Here is a 21,187-nt window from a genome sequence, read left to right as displayed (position 1 = left end):
AGAAACTGTTTGGGACATTGAAGAAGATCCCACTAGGCCTGGGGTTCCTAAACATTTCCACTCAGGCACCCCCTTCCAGTATTGTATTGGGGAACATCCCCCCTGCAATTCTATGAGCATTGTCAATGTGCAGAGAAAATATTGCAGTTTTAAAGCTAATTTCTTTGCGATTCTATACATTTTGCCAAGTCTAATGCATAGGAGTTTGGTGGCCCCTTAATTAGGGAGGACAAGCTTGTTGTAATGGCTGGAGTGGAATAGTATCAAATACATGGGTTCCATCTAAAACGGCGTTGGAGGTGGCTTAGAGTAGAGAAATGAACATAAAATTCTCTGGCAACACCTCTGGTGGACATTCCTGCAGTCAGCATGCCAATTGCACGCCCCCTCAAAACTTGAGACATCTGTGGCATTGTGCTGTGTACTGTACTGTCCCCAGCACAAGGTGCACCTGTGTAATGATCATGCTGCTTAATCAGCTTCTTGATACACCTGTCAGATGAATGGATTATCTTGGGAAAGGAGAAATGCTCACTAAAAGGGATGCAAACAAATTTGTACACAACATACGAGAGAAATGTGTTTTTTTTGCATATGGAAAATGTATGAGAAGTTTTATTTCAGCTCATGAAACCAAAACTTTACATGTTGCATTTATATTTTTGTTCAGTATAATTATTACATTTTTTGGGGTACCTAACAGCTCTCATCCGAAGTGACTTAGTTGACTGAATCAGAGAAACAAGCCGTCTACAAATGACTTGTTGCTCTTAAAATAGAACTCATCTCCCAACTCACGGATCCCAGCAGAGCAAGGTGACATGAATTATGTCCCCACTGATCAACCAGAGTCCTATTCAGTAGAGAAAACCTGACTGAAATTAAGGTACTACCTAAGAACACAGATTTTTGTTTTCCGTTGCCAAACCACTATGTTAACATATTAGACTTGCTTAACTTAAACCTCTTGGCCCCCTTGGGAGCATAGGGTGTCCATCTGACTCTTCTGTGTGAGGGCTTTTCCCTCCTGCCAGGAGATCTTAACCAAATATTGCACTGAAATTGTGTTATATCTTATTTCTAGTTCTTGACCTTAATTAACCACTTTCCCTTTTTCTGTTGCATTGGGCCCAGCGGGGGTTGAATCCTGAAACATGTACAGTCCTCATAACTCTCACACAACTTTCCCATTTGTCATTATGTTTGGATTTCCTCTTACCAGCTTGTGTTGCGTATTTCAAGAATGACAATAGGATGAAAGGATGGACACACTACAATGGGTCTGTAATGGGACTAAGCTGGGATAGTCTTAATATAGACAGATCCCGGAGAGTGATCACACAATTAGAATTCTGTAAGGCAGCCAATGAGACACGAGATTCAGTGATGTGGAGATATCAGACAATGAAAGTGCTGAGTATCAAATTAGAGCTTCATTCTCCGGTTCAATTCAAATAATGGTTGAAAACACACTGCTCACATAACACAGGTTAATCCATATCAGTTGGTTATGAAGGAGAGGAGAACCACTGAGCATTTCATCAGTCAGTCAATCGTGACGTCCCTGATGTTGCTAAGGACAGTGTGACAAGGTACAAAGCCCAGAGAGAGAGACGGTGGATGAATGCTGTGTCAAGGCAGGCTTGCGTCACAAACGGCACCCTATTCCGTGCATAGTGCACTACTTTTGACAAGAGGGTAAAATCAATTTGAATTTAATTACTTTTTGACAGCACCCCTTTTGATTTGAATGAAACCTTCCGTACATATTTGCCCGTTGTAGAAGTGCTCAGAAAGTGACTTTTTGAACATGAATGCGAAAACATTCAAGGAGATAGAAGGTGCTCAAAGTTTACCCATGTTGCATACCCCACCATACCCGGAGACATCCATGTCTTCATCACTGGAAAATATCAAATGGTTGAGATTGATATCATTTAAAAGCTTGTCAACATATTTGATCATTTCTGTGAAAATGTTCTTTAATTTAAAAAAAAAATGTTTTTATCTAAAAACGCCTAAACTCAGATGTTTTTCATATTCACATATGTTGTAGCTTAGACCCTATTTTTCGTAATCTATGGTTTTCGTGTTGTGCTGGCTTTCGTTTGAGACACCACAGTCTCTTGAATACAGGGTCAGTGTCATGTTATGGCTGATAAATGTACTAAAATGGGAATCAGATTGAAATGTCAACTTCCAAAGACATTTGGAGGTTCACCCATCAAAGAATATTGACTTGAATGGGAATATCTGTTGTTTTAAATTCAAACTGTCATGCCTCCATAGAAAACATATTGAAATCATAGAAATATAGATAGAATAGACAATTCAATTTAAGTTGACATTTGATGGTGGGTGGACCGGCAGCCATCTTTGTGGTAGTAATTAGAAGTTATCATTTCAATTACATTTAAATGAAGTAGCCGCTAAATTGAAGCGATCTTTAGGGAAATACACTTTTTATGATTGAAATGACCCCCACCCTGTGTTCAAGAGTTGTGTCTCAACCGATAGCGGGCACAACACAAAAACCTCAGATGTTGTGAAATATGGTCTAAGCTGCGACATATGTGAACCTTTTTTTTTTCTCAACAAATAATTAAATAGTTTGACAACACTGTTTGTAAGATTTTAAATGTAAGCTTTTGTTAAGGTATCAAACTCAACCTTTAATCTTTCCCAGTGATGAAGACATGGATGTCTCAGGGTATGGTGGGGTAGGCAAAATGGGTCAACTTTGAACACCTTTATCTCTTGAATGTTTTGCCATTCAGGTCCAAAAAGTAACTTTCTGACCACGTCTTCCAAGGGCAATCATGTATGGAAGGTTTTGCTTAAATCAAAAAGAATGCTGTCAAACAGTGTCTGAATTCAAATGGATTTACCCCAGAGACCTACGAGCCCTGGTCAAAAGATGTGTACAATGCAGGACAGGGTTTCTCAAACTCGGTCCTGGGTGCCTCCACCTGAAAAAAACTACAGTAGTTGCCAAAGGTCTGCTTCCTCAGTGTCTTTAGATATTTTTTGTCAGGTGTTACTATGGAGTACTGAAGTATAATTACAAGCATTTCATACGTGTCAAAGGCTTTTATTGACAATTACATGAAGTTGATGCAAAGAGTCAATATTTGCAGTGTTGACCCTTCTTTTTCAAGATCTCTGCAAACCGCCCTGCATGCTGTCAATTAACTTCTGGGACACATCCTGACTGATAGCAGCCCATTCTTGCATAATCAATGCTTGGAGTTTGTCAGAATTTGTGGGTTTTTGTTTGTCCACCCGCCTCTTGAGGATTGACCATAAGTTCTCAATGGGATTAAGGTTTGGGGAGTTTCCTGGCCATGGACCAAAAATATCTATGTTTTGTTCCCTGAGCCACTTAGTTATCACTTTTGCCTTATGGCAAGGTGCTCCATCATGCTGGAAAAGGCATTGTTCGTCACCAAACTGTTCCTGGATGGTTGGGTGCTCAGGATGCTTTACTGTTGGTATGACACAGGACTGATGGTAGCGCTCACCTTGTCTTCTCCGGACAAGCCTTTTCCGGATGCCCCAAACAATCGGAAAGGGGATTCATCAGAGAAAATGACTATCCCAGTCCTCAGCAGTCCAATCCCTGTACCATTTGCAGAATATCAGTCTCTCCCTGATGTTTTTCCTTGAGGGAAGTGGTTTCTTTGCTGCCCTTCTTGACCCAGGCCATCCTCCAAAAGTCTTCGCCTCACTGTGCGTGCAGATGCACTCACACCTGCCTGCTGCCATTCCTGAGCAAGCTCTGTACTGGTAGTGCCCCAATCACACAGCTGAATCAACTTTAGGAGACGGTCCTGTCGCTTGCTGGACTTTCTTGGGCGCCCTGAAGCCTTCTTCGCAACATTTAAACCACTCTCCTTGAAGTTCTTGATGGTCTGATAAATGGTTGATTAGGTGCAATCTTATTGGCAGCAGTATCCTTGCCTGTGAAGCCCTTTTTGTGCAAAGCAATGATGACGTCACGTGTTTCCTTGCAGGTAACCATGGTTGACAGAGGAAGAACAATGATTCCAAGCACCACCCTCCTTTTGAAGCTTCCAGTCTGTTATTCGAACTCAATCAGCATGACAGACTGATCTCCAGCCTTGTCCTCATCAACACTCACACCTGTGTTAACGAGAGAATAACTGACATGATGTCAGCTGGTCCTTTTGTGGCAGGGCTGAAATGCAGTGGAAATGTTTTGGGGGGATTCAGTTAATTTGCATGGAAAAGAGGGACTTTGCAATTAATTGCAATTAATCTGATCACTCTTCATAACATTCTGGAGTATTTGCAAATTGCCAAACTGAGGCAGCAGACTTTGAAAATGTATATTTGTGTCATTCTCATTACTTTTGGCCACGACTGTACACTTGACCTACACTTCCCGAGTTACGCTTACACACAGGTGTTTGCCGCATGCTTGATAGCACAGGCCTTTTGTCTTCCGTAAACAAACGCTGTGACACAGTGGAGATAGGGTTAGTGTTTCCACACTGCCATATCAAGCTGTGTATCAATTTAACATTTTTTAAATTATTATTATTTCTCGCTGATATGAAAGACAAAGGTCCTTATGCTTCCATAATCATACTGTTGTTTTGATTAAGCGTCGGCACTCTTAGCAAAACTCCCAATACAGAAGACCAATGATTTAGGCATAATGTAATGTAACTGTAAATGTAAGTCGTGATCAAGGGAATAGGTTACCAGTTGGAACGTAGAAGAGTGACTGACCAGCCAATAACAGTAACAGGGTCAAGTATCCCCTGCTAAAAGGATGAGGCCATTAGAAACCTATGAATAGGTCTGCACTGGCAGCATACGCACGCCACATAAAACAACAATGATGGCTCATTGGTAGGTCTACCATCTTTGTTTATCATAGAAATGTTAAAATATCACTGAGCCTGACAATGGTTATAATTCACAAACTGGAGTCAGATACAATCAAAACTGTAAACGGGACTTCCTGCTAAGAGTAGGGTAGGCTAGCCTATAGTCCTGGGGTTCTCAACTTTCTCCTTTCTGATGCTCACTAAAATAATGCTCCTCCTTAAAATGTGATAAATTGGGGAAATTGAGGTTACTGATTACATTTTATAATTAAATTGTTCGTTTCCCCGCACGCCACCCCCCCCTCCATATAACATTTTACAATCATTCCCACCTTCTGCCACTTCGCTTGTAGTCTTTCAAATATTTTACCAACTGTGTTGTTTTTTCTTCTTCATAGAACTCACCAGTAATGAGAAAGATCACATCCCAGAATGCCCGATTCATCATGAAGGTTGTATGTTTGTCAATGTAATCCTCCGAAATGCTAGTGTTCTTTTCCCAAGTCCATAAACATTTGTATATGCTCGCATAGGTCAGTCAGGAGAGAGAAAAGTGTTTGTATAAAATTAAGTAAATCCTTCTTCCATCACAAAACCCCTTCCGCGTATTTTAGACTATAGGCTACTGACAGTCTTCAGAAATGTTCCAAAAAAATGCAAGTGCGTCGCTATTCGGCAACTTGATTAATTTCCAGTGGCATGTGCAAGCTGAGTTTCCTTGTCTGATATATCATTAATTTAACGTAACAACAAACAAGTCTTCAAATACTTTGTTTCGATTAATTTCTCTTCAATTTAAACGGATAAGTTTAGTCCAAGCGCTAAACTATTCCACTCTCCTCCACAGTCTAAATAAACGCTCTCACACATAATCCTTTCAATGGTTTCCCCTGAGGAGGGAGCGAGAGAGAAATCAATATTGCTCTCTCTCTGCCGGGCTCACTTCTAGTTGCCTAAAATAACTTGTTTTTAGGGAATGTTGTAGAATTACTCTCATCACAAGAATCTCATTATGATAACTCAATCTTCATGTTACCAGCTTTCATATTTCAATTTGTGGTAGCTTTCGTAGCATTTGTGGTAGCTTTCATATGAGCAGTGCCTGTATAGCCTAGGTCTAGTGCACCCATACGTGGGTGCATACTTCATATTGCTGAATTTTATTGGCCTGATTATGCCTTCCTAGGGCAAAAACAAATCAGCATAAAATATAAAAAGATGATGAGCAATCACTCCCTTTATGTTGATCCAACAACACCCATGGATCTAATTCCAAAATCATTTCATTCCAAAATCATGGGCAATTATATGGAGTTGGTCCCCCTTTGCTGCTATAACAGCCTCCTCTCTTCTGGGAAGGCATTCCACTACACGTTGGAAAATTGCTGTGGAAATGTGCTTCCATTCAGCCTCAAGAGCATTACAGTTTGTGCTCTGATGTTGGGCGATTAGGCCTGCCTTGCAGCCAGAGTTCCAATTCATCCCAAAGGTGTTTGATGGGGTTGATGTCAGGGCTCTGTGCAGGCCAGTCAAGTTCTTCCACACCGATCTCGACAAAACGTTTCTGTATGGACCTTGCTTTGTGCACGGGGCATTGTCATGCTGAAACAGGAAAGGGCCTTCTCCAAACTGTTGCCACAAATTTGTAATCACAGAATCGTCTAGAATACCATTGTATGCTGTAGCATTAAGACTTCCCTTCACTGGAACTAAGTGGCCTATCCTGACCCATTATTCCATCAAACTTTACCGTTGGCACTATGTATTGGGGCAGGTAGCATTCTCCTGGCATCCGCCAAACCCAGATTTGGACTGCCAGATGGTGAAGCGTGATTCATCACTCCAGAGAACGCGTTTTCACGGCTCCGGAGTACAATGGCGATGAGCTTTACACCACTGCAGCCGACGCTTGGCATTGCGCATGGTGATCTTAGACTTGTGTGCGGCTGCTCGCCCATGGAAACCCATTTCATGAATCTCCAGACGAATAATTATTGTGCTGACGTTGCTTCCAGAGGTGGATTGGAACTTGGTAGTAAGTGTTGCAACCAAGGTCAGACCATTTTTATGCGCTACGTGCTTCAGCACTCAGCGGTCCCGTTCTGGGAGCTTGTGTGGCCTACCACTTCACGACTGAACCATTGTTGCTCCTAGACATTTCCACTTCACAATAACAGCACTTATAGTTGACCGGGGCAGCTCTAATAGGGCAAAAATTAGATGAACTGACTTGTTGGAAAGGTGGCATCCTATGACAGGGCCACATTGAAAGTCACTGAGCTCTTCAGTAAGGCCATTCTACTTCCAGTGTTTGTCTATGGAGATTGCATGGCTGTGTGTGTAGACTGAAGAAGGCTGTAAAGCCGAAACAGTCTGTGTACAGTTTGTGAAGTACATTTTAGGCAACATATTTTTGACAGCAAACCCATTACAACTCTTCATTTTTCTAAATGTGTGGCTTTTATGCACGAGCCAAGCTTTTAGGAGAGCGCAATGGTTCTCTTTTGCTCGATTTTATCCACCTGTCAGCAATGGGTGTGGCTGGGGTGTCCACATACTTTTGTATATAAAGTGTACATTAATTTACCACCCGGAAGTTAATGAGAGAACATCTAAAAGCTCATTCCGTCCATGATGGACTAATCAATTAAAAGTTGAATGTGTTCAAGGCAGGCAAGAATAAATAGTACACTATAGTGGCCAAGAGTGACAACAAACAATCATAGTGAAAATTAAACTTAAAATTAGATTACGGGTTACATCTAACTATGACTAATTTCATACTAGATTTAAAGTTTTGTGCAACATGATTAATAGACAAACCTTGATTTAACACAGTTTAAGTGTTAATTCATGTTGGTGCAACCCACCCTTGTATTTTAGAACTGTGTTGTGCCTTGGAAGTATTGTAGTGAAGACTCATCCTATGCAATAATTTATAGGGTTACAATTCAGCACCATCTGCTGGCTAGACAGCGACATTTGAAGAGGCTGATCATGGTAGCCAATGACAAAAGATGATAGTATATGCCTACATTCCATTTGGTGACGTACAGGCTACACAAACATCAACACGTTATAAATTGATGTCAATTGGACATTTTCGCAAGGACGTGCGTTTGAAGTAAAGATGCAGCCGCATAATGAGAGTATAGGCTATAGGTCTGGTTTGAGCATAACTCCAGACATGGTCCAGCATTTGTAAATCGACAGGAAGCATGATTTATCGGACGTTGGCGACTGGACGAGAGCAAGCTGCACGCACCTGTAATGTTCGTTGTCGCGACACGGCCTGAAAGTTGATTTCAAGAAAGACTGGGCAGATATTCTGCACATGCGTTGCATATAATAATAAACTGCTATACAAACATTTGGTAGGCTTATGATGCCGCAATGTTTTGAGAACGATATGAGACAAATTCCACAGTATAGGTAAATGACTCGAGCGAGGTGACCGGTGAATAGCCTAGTGCCATTACATATTTGATCTGAGGCAACAGCCCACTGGGCACACACTGGTTAATTCAACGTTGTTTCCACGTCAGTTGAACCAGCGTGGAGTACACGTTGAATTTACGTCTCTGCCCAGTGGGAGGCGATCCATATTCCATATCTGAGGTATTGTATAGAGAATAACAACGTATTGTATGAGACCTACAGTAGGATAACACCCACGTGAAGGTCAACGTTATACATAAACCTGACAGTTCATATAGTGGTTAAACATTCCCTTAACATAACAAGAGTTGGGTGTCACACGAAACGTGACACACACACGTGCAGGGGGAGTGGATACTGTACTTATACAGTATTTCAGAAGGTTGGGGTTGGGGAGTTCGGTGATGTCCACAGTCCTGCGGTCTGCGTCCTGGCAACCTGTATGATTCAAGGATTTTGCAAAGACTTGAATAGGTTTGCAGTTGTATTTCTACTTAAAAATACAAAATATAATTTTCGATTCGCTATGTCGCATGTTGGAGTGGATAAAAAGGTACAGTAATTTTGTTTTTATTTCGTAATAGGCTATATATTTTTATGGACCGTGTAATGTAGTTTGGTGTCGCGTTAAACTTATTTTAGCAAAATGCACCTTTTCCCCCATGTGAAAATAATGATAGTCACAAAAATGCATTAGAAAAATGTAAGATGTGAACGTGTTTTTTTTGTTTATTGACATTTATCCATTTAGTCAGACTATTCTGACTATTGGCATGTTCTTTTCGTGCACTGTTGTTCCCATTGCCTATTTTTCGAATAGTACCTGAAAATATAGGACTGGGGGCATAGCACAGTGTTTCTCCTAATTCTCTTATGTAAATCAATACTCTGTGGCTAAGTACTGTGCACTATTGTACATCTCCAATATTTATTAAAGTGAACAACCTATCATTGTTGTTTCTTTTTTATTAATACTTGTTTGTACTGACAGGGCAATGATCTAAACTTGATGTTAATGGTGACGTCATGTGCCATTGGAGGCACTCTTCAGTATGGCTACAACCTTGCCATAATGAACGCACCCACCATAGTAAGGTTATTTTGACACACTGTGTGTGTGTGTGTGTGTGTGTGTGTGTGTGTGTGTGTGTGTGTGTGTGTGTTGACCCCAGGAAGGGTACCTGCTGCTTCTTCTAAAGCTAATGGGTATCCAAATAAACAAATACAATCTGTGTGTGTGTGTGTGCACATGCTCACTTGAGTGTATTTGACCACACTTGACCTTTCCTTTCAGTTCATTCAGAACTTTGTTAACGAGACATTTCGGGAGCGCTGGGACGTGCAGCTGAAGAACTACCAGGTCACTCTGGTCTGGACTTGCATTGTGTCCATCTACTCCCTGGGAGGGCTGGCCGGAGCTCTTATAGCTGGACCCATGAGCATAACCTTTGGAAGGTAATAATGTATTATTGTATATCTGGATCCATGATCATAACAATTGGAAGGTAATGTCATCAATGTCAAGGCGATGTCAATGTCAGATATTGACACAAGGATGTGCGGTAACCTTGATATGTGGCCCTCACTGAAAAGCTCACTATGTGCTTTAGCATTCAATATTACCTGGGATCTATCAGTGATATAATGTCTCAAAGAGAAATGTTTAGTGACTGATGAGAAGATTTTCATCTGTTTATGGGTCAGATGTAGAAGGGGGTTGCATCAAAGAGAGCATAGACACAGTGTCGCTGAAGACAGCAAGGCTACTTTATGATTTCTCTTCACAGTGGAGTCAGTTAATGAACAATGTGGTGGTGTTTATGTTTCTCAAGGCTGAAAGAGCACACTGAACCTTGCAGGCTGGCGCCAGGGCATATAATGATATCTGGACAGATAGTAGTATTTGCATAAACGTAATTATTACATTTACATTTACATTTAAGTCATTTAGCAGACGCTCTTATCCAGAGCGACTTACAAATTGGTGCATTCACCTTATGACATCCAGTGGAACAGCCACTTTACAATAGTGCATCTAAATCTTTTAAGGGGGGTGAGAAGGATTACTTTATCCTATCCTAGGTACTCCTTAAAGAGGTGGGGTTTCAGGTGTCTCCGGAAGGTGGTGATTGACTCCGCTGTCCTGGCGTCGTGAGGGAGTGTGTTCCACCATTGGGGAGCCAGAGCAGCGAACAGTTTTGACTGGGCTGAGCGGGAACTGTACTTCCTCAGTGGTAGGGAGGCGAGCAGGCCAGAGGTGGATGAACGCAGTGCCATTGTTTGGGTGTAGGGCCTGATCAGAGCCTGGAGGTACTGAGGTGCCGTTCCCCTCACAGCTCCGTAGGCAAGCACCATGGTCTTGTAGCGGATGCGAGCTTCAACTGGAAGCCAGTGGAGAGAGCGGAGGAGCGGGGTGACGTGAGAGAACTTGGGAAGGTTGAACACCAGACGGGCTGCGGCGTTCTGGATGAGTTGTAGGGGTTTAATGGCACAGGCAGGGAGCCCAGCCAACAGCGAGTTGCAGTAATCCAGACGGGAGATGACAAGTGCCTGGATTAGGACCTGCGCCGCTTCCTGTGTGAGGCAGGGTCGTACTCTGCGGATGTTGTAGAGCATGAACCTACAGGAACGGGCCACCGCCTTGATGTTAGTTGAGAACGACAGGGTGTTGTCCAGGATCACGCCAAGGTTCTTAGCGCTCTGGGAGGAGGACACAATGGAGTTGTCAACCGTGATGGCGAGATCATGGAACGGGCAGTCCTTCCCCGGGAGGAAGAGCAGCTCCGTCTTGCCGAGGTTCAGCTTGAGGTGGTGATCCGTCATCCACACTGATATGTCTGCCAGACATGCAGAGATGCGATTCGCCACCTGGTCATCAGAAGGGGGAAAGGAGAAGATTAATTGTGTGTCGTCTGCATAGCAATGATAGGAGAGACCATGTGAGGTTATGACAGAGCCAAGTGAATTGGTGTATAGCGAGAATAGGAGAGGGCCTAGAACAGAGCCCTGGGGGACACCAGTGGTGAGAGCGCGTGGTGAGGAAACAGATTCTCGCCACGCCACCTGGTAGGAGCGACCTGTCAGATAGGACACAATCCAAGCCTTATAACATCAATACTACAGTATAAGTTAATTGATACTCAAGATTTACTTGGATCTACTCGTCTCCACTATATTCTACTCTATTCATCTCCACTTTACTCTATTCTTCTCCACTGTATTCTACTCTACTAGTCTCCACTACTTTATTAATCTCCACTCTATTCTACTATACTCACTTCCACATGTCTCCACTCTATTCTATTATACACTACACTACTCAATTCTACTCTACACTACTCTATTAAATTGTACTATACTCTACACTGCTCTACTATATTCTACTTTACTCTACACTCCACTGCTCTACTAAATTCTACTCTACTCATCTTCACTCTATTCTACTCGTCTCCACTCTATTCTACTCTACTTGTCTCGACTCTACTTTATTATACTCTACTAAATTCTACTCTACTCTTCTCTACTCTATTCTACTTGTCTCGACTTTATTCTGCTCTACTGTACTCTACTCTACTAAATTCTACTCTACAATACTCTACTAAATTCGACTCTATTCTTCTAAATTCGACTCTACTCTACACTACTCCACTATATTCTACTCTACTCTAACCCCCTTGTGTTGCTCCCACAGGAAGAAGACTATGCTGTTGAATAATATTTTCTTGATGCTGAGTTCACTCCTAGCGTTGACCAGCAGAGCTGCCAAGTCTTTTGAGATGATCATCATCTCCAGGGTCCTGGTTGGAATCAATGCTGGTATCTACTGTATATTCAACCAGAGGGTTCTCAAATGGGGGTTCTCGTGTCATCAAACCATGCTCATTGTGCAACTGACTGCATTACTTGTACGTTGTGTATAGAGAAAAAAGTGTAATACTGGTTGTATGTTTGTTGCTGTCTTAGGTCTTTAAATGTCAATGACATGTAAAGTGTAGATATAGATAAGACAAGCAGCTGTACAATTACAGTATTATGTTTGATGCAAGAAACTGAAACCACAGACAGTAGAGAAATGATCCACTCCTTTCACAGGGATCAGTATGAATGTGCAACCCATGTATTTTGGTGAGAGTGCTCCCAAGCACCTGCGAGGGGCTGCTTCCCTGTCATCAGCCATCTTCACAGCGTTTGGAGTGGTGTTAGGACAGGTCGTGGGCCTCAGGTAGGCAACATACAACACACCGACACATAAGACAAACATCCAAGCAAAGCATTCAGAGGCTACCAAATAAGCCTGCAATTTAGTGTTACTTACACATAAATCTAGCACTACACTGGATTGTGTGATTTGTTTGGGGAAATAACTGCAGTTGTAAACTTTGTTTTAATTAAGTCAGTATTTCATTTGATGGTGTCATGTTTCCAGGGAGATCTTGGGCAGTGAGCCCTATTGGCAATACCTACTGGCCAGTAATGCCATCCCAGGCCTCATCCAGCTCCTCACTCTCCCCTGGTTCCCAGAAAGCCCTCGATACCTCCTCATAGACCGGGGGGACAAGGAAGCCTGTATCAATGGTAGGTAGGGGGAGAGCCAAATCATGGTCTACGTTGTTCTGTTCCTCTTGTATGTGAGTTAGGGAGATATACAGTAAAAGCATGAGCCGGTTCTGTGGAGGTTCATTGTGCCGCCTCTGCGTCAGCAGGGAGGGGTAGTCTTTAAATCTTATATGTGCATCTGTGTACTTTGCCATCATTTGTATTTCCGAAATCCATTTTGCCCGTCCACGTGTATGTGTCTGTGTGTGCGTGTGTTAGCTCTGAGGCGTCTGCGTGGCTGTGAGGTCCAGAGATCAGAGCTGGATGAGATCCTCCAGGAGCAGGCTGAGGTTAAAGGCCTGAGGCCCAGCAGACCCTGGGAGCTGTTCGCTGACCGTAATGTGCGCTGGCAGGTGATCTCTATCATCACTCTCAGCAGCGCCATGCAACTCTGTGGCAACGACTCCGTGAGTTACTACAAAAACTTGTGAATTAGAACTAAAACGTAGCATTTTTAAATAACTGTGTTTTTCAACAGGGAACTTAATTTCCAGTGGATTAAGTAGGCCACATGTGTCGCATAAAATCCCAAATAATATCTGTGGTGAATGATGATGCAATGTCCTTTTATTATTAATTTACCCTCTTACAAATGATGTAAGAAGCAGACTCCTGCCAGCAGACTTCTATTGTTATTGTAAGTATAGTTTCTCCCCACAGTTACTGGGTTTCTCAGATGTTTGGTTTTGAGTAAGCAGGGTTTTGGTTCTCTCTGGTCCTGGGGTTACTGACTGAGAACTCTCTCTGGGATCAAAGTTACCTACCTCTAAAGAACACCATTGTTCTGACAGTAGAGCATACCCAGCTCAGACGCAATTTTGGCTACAGTGTTGCTGACCCCTCCTTCTCACAGCAAACTTGATTAGAAATGTGATATCAGCTATCAATATTTCATACTGTGCTTAGACGGGTTTACATTTCCTTGTTAAAAATGCATGCTGGTGATGATGACATGTGGTTGTACTTTACAGTTGTAATGCTGCGGGAGTTAGGGAGGAGTACATAACTTAAGGTTACTTTCGTAACGCCAGTTCTCTGATAATAGAGTGGGGTGTCTCACATTGGGGATTCGCTGGGATAAGGGGTGTGCCAGCGCCTCCACCCCTGGTGGTGCGTCTCCCGCCAGCGCAAAGAACAGAGGGCAGTGTGCGTCTTTTGTGCAAAACGCCAAGAGATCTACGCTGGCTCCAACGTATCTCTCCCAGATCTGGTTTTCCACTGAGAAGAGGTGTGCGCTGCTCCACATAATAATGATATTTGAAAAAGGAACCTGTATAGCTGCAGAGAGTGAGGGCCATACTGGCGTTTTGATGTATGCTAGCACAGTGGTATTGTCTGTCCTGACGAGGATGTAACAATTTGGAAAGAGAAGGCAGAAAGTGTTTCGGAGATAGGAACATTCTCTTCAGTTTCAGGATAGTTTACGTGAGCGGGGCGGAGCTGTGGGGACCACAACCTGTTTAACCACTCTGATCTTTGTGAACTGCGCCCACCCCCCCCGTCCATCTGATAGTCTAGCCCGGAATGAGAGAGAATCCAGTCTGACACCCAGGTATCCTATTATATGTGTGGGCACCCCCCCCCAATAAGTACAGGCAGTAGCAGCCGAGTTGCCCTTTTATTGTATTTTTTAACTTACCAAGACGCTTGGATGCAACAGAGACTTTTATTACAAAGGGAAGTGTTGAGACACTGGGTGGGGACAGAAAATGTGTCTTCTTACCTCAGCTACTAGAACCCTAGGTCGGTCGCCCCTTCTTCCCTCCAAGGGAATCAGCGGGGTGGGACTTTGTTGCGGCTGTGAGGAGCCCTGAAGAGGGGATGCTCTACATAGTTTTCGTCCTTGGCAACTCCTTACAATGAACGCACACAGGACTCGGGGTTAGTGAGCATGAACGTAAGTTTTACTGGACGAGAGGAGGAAGCTAGCAATTCTACCATTTGGGCAGGTATGAAGACCTAGTAGAGGTGAGCTGGATTTTCAGCGAGCTAACCAAGTAGCTTAGCTTTGCAGCGTAAGGGAAAAGGAAAGGGGGGTACCTAGTCAGTTGTACAACTGAAATGTATCTTCCGCATTTAACCCAACCCCTCTGAATCAGAGAGGTGCGGGGGGCTGCCTTAATCGACATCCATGTCTTTGACACCCGGGGAACAGTGGGTTAACTGCCTTGCTCATGGGCAGAACGACAGATTTTTGCCATGTCAGCTCGGGGATTTGATCCAGCAACCTTTCGGTTACTGGCCCAATGCTCTAACCAGTAGGCTACCTGCAGTAACTGGGTGTGTGACGCTAGCTACCACCGGATAGTTGTAGCAAGTATTCTACTCAAAGCAAAAACTTTACTTTTGGACAGTACTCAAAACTAGAGACGAGAAGCTGAGGTCCTACGTTCGGCAGCGTAAAGCTCACGGTTCATTGGAGAACAGTTAAGCAGGGAGACAGGGATCAAGTCGTGCTGAGGAGAGCTTAGAGGGGGTGAATGACCAGAGGGCGGGGCCATGGCAACGTATAATGAGGAGGGTCTCTCCTCATTCATTACGTGACCTGTCTGTCTGCGACAAACATCGTGAGATTGGACCTTCTGTAGTGATTTGCTTATCCAGCGAACCCCAATGTGAGACACCAAACGATTATTTGAAAGAGAGCGTGCTGTTTGTATTTCAGATAGGGTTTAATGAAGAGGTGTAGTCAGTCCAAGGCCATGCCAAGTTAATAGTGCTGCTGCAGTCTCTTAGTTGCCTTCATGCTACGTCTCACAGTCCCTAACTGATGACTGTGTAATTACAGTACCTCTCTTTCTTCAGGGGATTATTTAGACCAGGGGGCTGGCAGCTGGAAGCCCTAGGGAGAGAGCTGACTGGGTATTAGAGCAGTAATATGCTAAATGCTTTGCGGCTGAATCAGCTTATCAACAACACAATTTCAATTTGGTCATTTGATGTAATGATTTGAAATGCTCAGTCAGTCTGTCAGTTCTCTGTCAGTACATGATAAGGACGGGACTCATTTGATGTATAAAAAAAAAAAACGATAGAAAAAAAGCATAGTTTTTATTCAAAAATCATCATAACTGAAACAGCAGCCACTGTACTCTGTCAGTACGCTTACTGTATGTACAGTGTATGTGATGTTCTCCTTTTCACCCCAACAGATCTACTTCTATGCATACTATGTGTTTAAAGAGTCCGGGATCTCTCCGGATATGATCCAGTATATCACCATATGCACTGGTACATGTGAATTCACAGCCTGTATAATATGTGTGAGTATTCCTGAGTAATAATGTGGCTGTTGTGTAACTATTGGTAACTAACTAACCACCCCAGAGGCAAGTAGGGATTGTTCTACCCCTGTCTCTCTCTCTCTCTTTCTCTCTCTCTCTCTCTCTTGTTATTGTTCTTGTTAAATCCTTAATCCAGACCTTTGAAAAAGTTGCTCTGTGAGAAAAGCTACATTTTAAAATTGTTCCTGCATTCTGAGAGCTGTTGAAGTGCTTTTCTAGGCATTCTGTTTGGATTAGAATTTTTTTTTAGAATGTATTTTCACACAAGGCTAAAAAAAGAAAATGCTCACCTCAGGGTAACCAGAGACGTAAAAGAAGATGAAACACCTCTCTTTTGCGTCTACTGCTAACCTCAGGGCTGAAAATGACATGATTTTAATATACATTGTAATGTTTGCATCCTCCTCAGAACCTGCTGATTGAGCGACAGGGCAGGAAGATTCTTTTGATGGGAGGCTACGTTTTAATGATGGTCTGGGCCATTGTCTTCACTATAGCTCTGTGTTTTGAGGTATTCTATCTTCTTATGTCATCCTCTTCCCCTGTCAATGTAAGAAAATAAAAGTGCGAGTGGAAATCAAAAGGTGATCTGAAACTAGATGATGGAGATACGTGGCTGAAATGCCATGTCCTAGTCATGTCCCCGTCTCTAATTTCATTGGTTTTATTGACCTTTGGGACTCTATTACTTCTGAAGTGCGAAGGTACTCATCCTTAATGGAAGGACAGCAGTCTGACATGGTGCATCTGCGTCGCAGTCACGTTTGGGTTGCTGTGTACCAGACAGAAAAGTAAACATACCCTTTTGAACCCCCTGTTCCTATTCATGTTGTGACAACACATCACTCTATCCACTAGGAGGGGTGATTCTACTTTGTGCTTTGCATTGTGTCGGTGCAGTGGGTGGTTGGATAGGTGTAGTCAGGTACAGTTGTAGGATCTTAATTTGATCACTCTGCTGTTGCTGAGAAGTTTTCTGCACGGCAGAAAATGCAAACTTGTAGTGTATTCAAAGGTTTAAAAAGGCTTCGAGAGTTTGTAATTTCCACGTTAAAAGGTCAGACTTGATTTTACCTAATGAAAAATGTGTCAAATCCCTACAAAAAATGATAATCCACATCGTAATTCACATTTCCTCTTGCTGCAGTATTATTTCCCTGCTGTAGCAAACTGCCTCAATTCAGGTTCTAAATCTGTAAGGCGACAGGGCACTCTTAAAAGCCCACTCAATCAGTGGTATTATGTGGTGCACATTTGAATTAATATCGATTTAGCTCAATTATTTTTGGACTTCAGCCTTTGGTCTGCAAGAAAGTCAGATGTTTTCAATTTTACTGATATTGATTCAGCAAGATAGAACTGATGTCAGGAAAATTACTTTATTTTTTATATATATTTTTTAACTTGGCGTTAGCATCGAATAGCCCCCGTGATATGCAACTGTAACGGATGTGAAACGGCTAGCTTAGTTAGCGGTGCGCGCTAAATAGCGTTTCAATCGGTTACGTCACTTGCTCTGAGACCTTGAAGTAGTAGTTCCCCTTGCTCTGCAAGGGCCGCGGCTTTTGTGGAGCGATGGGTAACGATGCTTTGTGGGTGACTGTTGTTGATGTGTGCAGAAGCAATGTAACAGTATAATTTTAAACCGTCCCCTCGCCCATACCCGGGCGCGAACCAGGGACCTTCTGCACACATCGACAACAGTCACCCACTCAGGCAGTTAGGAAAGCTAAGGCTAGCTTTTTCAAGCAGAAATTTGCATCCTGTAGCACAAAATAAAAAAGTTATGGGACACTGTAAAGTTCATGGAGAATCTGACCACCTCCTCCCAGCTGCCCACTGCACTGAGGCTAGGAAACACTGTTACCACCGATAAATCCACCATAATTGAGAATTTCAATAAGCATTTTTCTACAGCTGGCCATGCTTTCCACCTGGCTACCCCTACCCCGATCAACTCTACTCAACAAATTGGATGCAGTCTATCACAGTGCCATCCGTTTTGTCACAAAAACTACCCACCACTGTGATCTGTATGCTCTTGTTGGCTGGCCCTCGCTCCATACTCACCGACAAACCCACTGGCCCCAGGTCATCTACAAGTCTCTGCTAGGTAAAGCCTTATCTCAGCTCACTGGTCACCACAGCAGCACCTACCCGTAGCACGCGCTCCAGCAGGTATATCTCACTGGTCACCCCCAAAGCCAATTCTTCCTTTGGCCGCCTTTCCTTCCAGTTCTCAGCTGCCAATGACTGGAACAAACTGCAAAAATCACTGAAGCTGGAGACTCATATCTTCCTCAGAACCAGCTGTCAGAGCAGCTCACAGATCACTGCACCTGTACATAGCCCATCTGTAAATAGCCCATCCAACTACCTCATCCCCATACTGTATTTATTCATTTGTCTTGATCCTTTGCACCCCAGTATCTCTACTTGCACATTCATCTTCTGCATATCTACCATTCCAGTGTTTTAATTGCTATATTGTAATTACTTCGCCACCATGGCCTATTTATTGCCTTACCTCCCTTATCCTACCTCATTTGCACACACTGCATATATACTTTTTCTACTGCATTATTGACTGTATGTTTGTTTATTCCATGTGTAACTCTGTGTTGTTGTATGTGTCGAACGGCTTTGCTTTAATTTGGCCAGGTCGCAGTTGTAAATGAGAACTTGTTCTCAACTAACCTACCTGGTTAAATAAAGGTGAAATAAAAAATAAAATACAAATAAACTTGTTAAATCATCTATTTTTGACTTGATAACTAAGTTCTTTGTTTTACTGTAACAGCACAAGGTGGACTGGATGCCCTACTTGAGTATGGCCTGTATCTTCACCTATATACTCAGCTTTGGCATGGGCCCAGGTGAGCCAGTCTCTTCCTTTCAATAGCTTTAATATTAATATTTAGCTTTAATATTATTAGACCAGTCAGTTAGAAATACTAGCTAATATTGAAGGGAATTACATTGGAATTTAAGTATGTTATCCTACACACTACAGAGTATCCAACAGAGCTGCAGCTGACAGTTTGTTGATAGTTTGAGCATCTGTAGATCATATATAAGGGTCTGTGCAAATAAGCTTGTGATTTCATTTCAACAATGGCTGTAAGGATGACAAATGTATTTTTCCTTGGGGATGAATAAAGTACACTCATCTCATTATTGATCGGTATTGGTACGGTCTGTGTTTATCTTTGCCTACAGCTGGAGTGACAGGGGTCCTCCCTACAGAGATCTTTAGCCAGACTGCCCGTCCAGCAGCCTACATGATAGCTGGCTCAATGATGTGGATCAACCTTTTCATTATGGGGATGATCTTTCCGTTCCTGGTGGTGGGTGAAAAACACACACACACAAACGGCTCCCGAGTGGCGCAGCGGTCTTAGGCACTGCATCTCAGTGCTAGAGGCGTCACTACAGACCCTGGTTCGATTCCAGGCTGTATCACAACCGGCCGTGATTGGGAGTTCCTTAGGGCGGCACACAATTGGCCCAGCGTCGTCCGGGTTAGGGTTTGGCTGGGGTAGGCCGTCATTGTAAATAAGAATTTGTTTTTAACTGACTTCACTGGTTAAATAAATAAAAACGCTCACACAAACACAGGGTCATTCTACTAAACGAGTTCCTTTTGCGTCACTTTGATAGAAGTAGAAATTGTGGGAAAATATTGCATTTTAAAAGCTTGTTATATCAAGTAAGTGCTGTTTCAAATAGACCACATGGAAAAATCTATAAATGAACAAGACAGAAATGTTTTAACAATAAAAACATTTGGGTGAAGCTTGCATTCAATTGCCCCTCTGTTGCACACAACAAGCTTCCATTCCCCCTGTCACAAGGGGATTTATGTATGATTTAAGATGAAGTCGTCAACCCTGTTACAGTCAAACCTGTTACTTTAGTAGGCACTTACTATAGTCATTTTGTAACTGAATCTCTTGAGATGGGAAAACATGTTTTTATTAAGTTGAACATTTTAACAAAATGTTAAAATTAGGTGAAATAAAACATTTTTTTTTCATCAAGTTCCAATACTCAAAAGGCAAGTAATTGGCGGAACGACCCCCCCCCCCACACACACACACAAACGCGTACAAACACACACACGGACTCGTTTTTGTTGTTCTTTCTCTCTGCAGAGTGAGCTGGGTGAGTTCTGCTTCGTCCCATTTGCTGCTGTCTGTTTCCTGTCTGCTCTGTACGTGGGCCTGGTTCTGCCTGAGACCAAAGGGAAGACCCTCTCAGCCATCGCCAACGAGTTCAACAAGCTCAACTACAGGGGCCAGGACAAGCAAGGTCTACCTGCCCCTCAGGCACAGTATCAGCTGGGAGAGGTCTGCCACTCCACTGCCCTGTAGGCCTACTGCTCTCCTACCTATGACCTACGACTTCTACCATTGACCACAGTACTATTTATGGTTAATTAATTAATTAACCTTAATTAACTGGGAGATCCAATTGAGGTCAGAATACCTTTTTCCCACAGGAAACCAGGTTTTCCATCGTCTTGGGTTTGGAAAAAGCATGCAAAGATGGTGTATTCCCTTTCATTAAAATGAAAGTACAGTAAGTCAATTTTCGGCAATAAACTCTTGGAGAGAATAATTATTGTTTTGAGCACAGAGATCCCATTAAAGTTATAATATGTAATTATGTAGTATTGAATGGATTGAGTGAAAGCTTTATGTACAAAGGGTGCTAAGGGATGGACTGTCTTTACTTTAAAAGATGGTCATTTTAATAATGTGCCTTTGGCATCAAGTAGTGTGCACTTTTAGTCTACCAGTACAGAAGAAAATGCAATGTTGTGGGTCCCATATCTTGAGGGTGAATGTAATCCACATCAATATTTAATGGTGAATCTCATATACACTGATCAGTGAAGTTATGTTTTCATTTTTTTAGGACCAATATTTACAAATCCCTGTGAGCCTGTTTATGCCGTATCAATCACATATTGCCTTGTGATGAAAATGAAGAAAGTATATTCAAATCAAA

General features: G+C 42.7%; 2 protein-coding genes across 6 annotated transcripts in view; one reads left to right on the top strand and one right to left on the bottom strand.

Annotated features, from left to right (window-relative positions):
- Positions 1-5,972, bottom strand: part of LOC118388782 (protransforming growth factor alpha-like) — a 26,108-nt gene extending 20,136 nt beyond the window's left edge. For both annotated transcript variants that reach the window (XR_008144623.1, XM_035778249.2), the window contains exon 1: positions 5,262-5,972. Coding sequence is in view for 1 of the 2 variants with exons in the window: in XM_035778249.2 (XP_035634142.1) it covers positions 5,262-5,304 (43 nt within the window). In the remaining variant the exon portion in view is untranslated. The remainder of the gene's footprint in view (positions 1-5,261) is intronic.
- On the top strand, positions 4,788-21,187 carry LOC118388780 (solute carrier family 2, facilitated glucose transporter member 11-like). Of its 4 annotated transcripts, none has more exons than XM_035778242.2 (13): positions 4,788-4,878; positions 5,255-5,308; positions 9,286-9,384; positions 9,589-9,749; positions 11,986-12,110; positions 12,387-12,516; positions 12,721-12,869; positions 13,110-13,297; positions 16,043-16,153; positions 16,584-16,685; positions 18,975-19,050; positions 19,394-19,521; positions 20,329-21,187. In XM_035778242.2, exons 2-13 carry the CDS (start codon positions 5,267-5,269, stop codon positions 20,545-20,547), a joined length of 1,530 nt encoding a protein of 509 aa, XP_035634135.1. In that variant the 5' UTR covers positions 4,788-4,878; positions 5,255-5,266; the 3' UTR covers positions 20,548-21,187. The 4 variants fall into 4 exon arrangements, 3 of the variants coding, with proteins under 3 accessions (XP_035634135.1, XP_035634134.1, XP_035634136.1); XR_004826619.2 differs by lacking the exons at positions 4,788-4,878; positions 5,255-5,308 and adding exons at positions 7,933-8,847; positions 18,092-18,287 and having other exon boundaries at positions 20,329-20,478; XM_035778241.2 differs by lacking the exons at positions 4,788-4,878; positions 5,255-5,308 and adding an exon at positions 7,938-8,847.

Source organism: Oncorhynchus keta, chromosome 10 (genome assembly GCF_023373465.1).
Source record: "Oncorhynchus keta strain PuntledgeMale-10-30-2019 chromosome 10, Oket_V2, whole genome shotgun sequence".
Lineage (NCBI taxonomy): Eukaryota > Metazoa > Chordata > Actinopteri > Salmoniformes > Salmonidae > Oncorhynchus > Oncorhynchus keta.
The sequence above is the reverse complement of the archived record's forward strand: the minus strand, read 5'-3'. Positions and strand labels throughout refer to the sequence as shown.

Excerpts from the sequence above, each read along its gene's own strand:
- LOC118388780 (XM_035778241.2), top strand. The coding sequence starts at position 8,737 with ATGATTCAAGGATTTTGCAAAGACTTGAATAGGTTTGCAGTTGTATTT. Across the intron at positions 9,385-9,588 it reads TAATGAACGCACCCACCATA|TTCATTCAGAACTTTGTTAA; the intron begins GTAAGGTTATTT and ends CTTTCCTTTCAG. Across the intron at positions 12,111-12,386 it reads CCTGGTTGGAATCAATGCTG|GGATCAGTATGAATGTGCAA; the intron begins GTATCTACTGTA and ends CTCCTTTCACAG.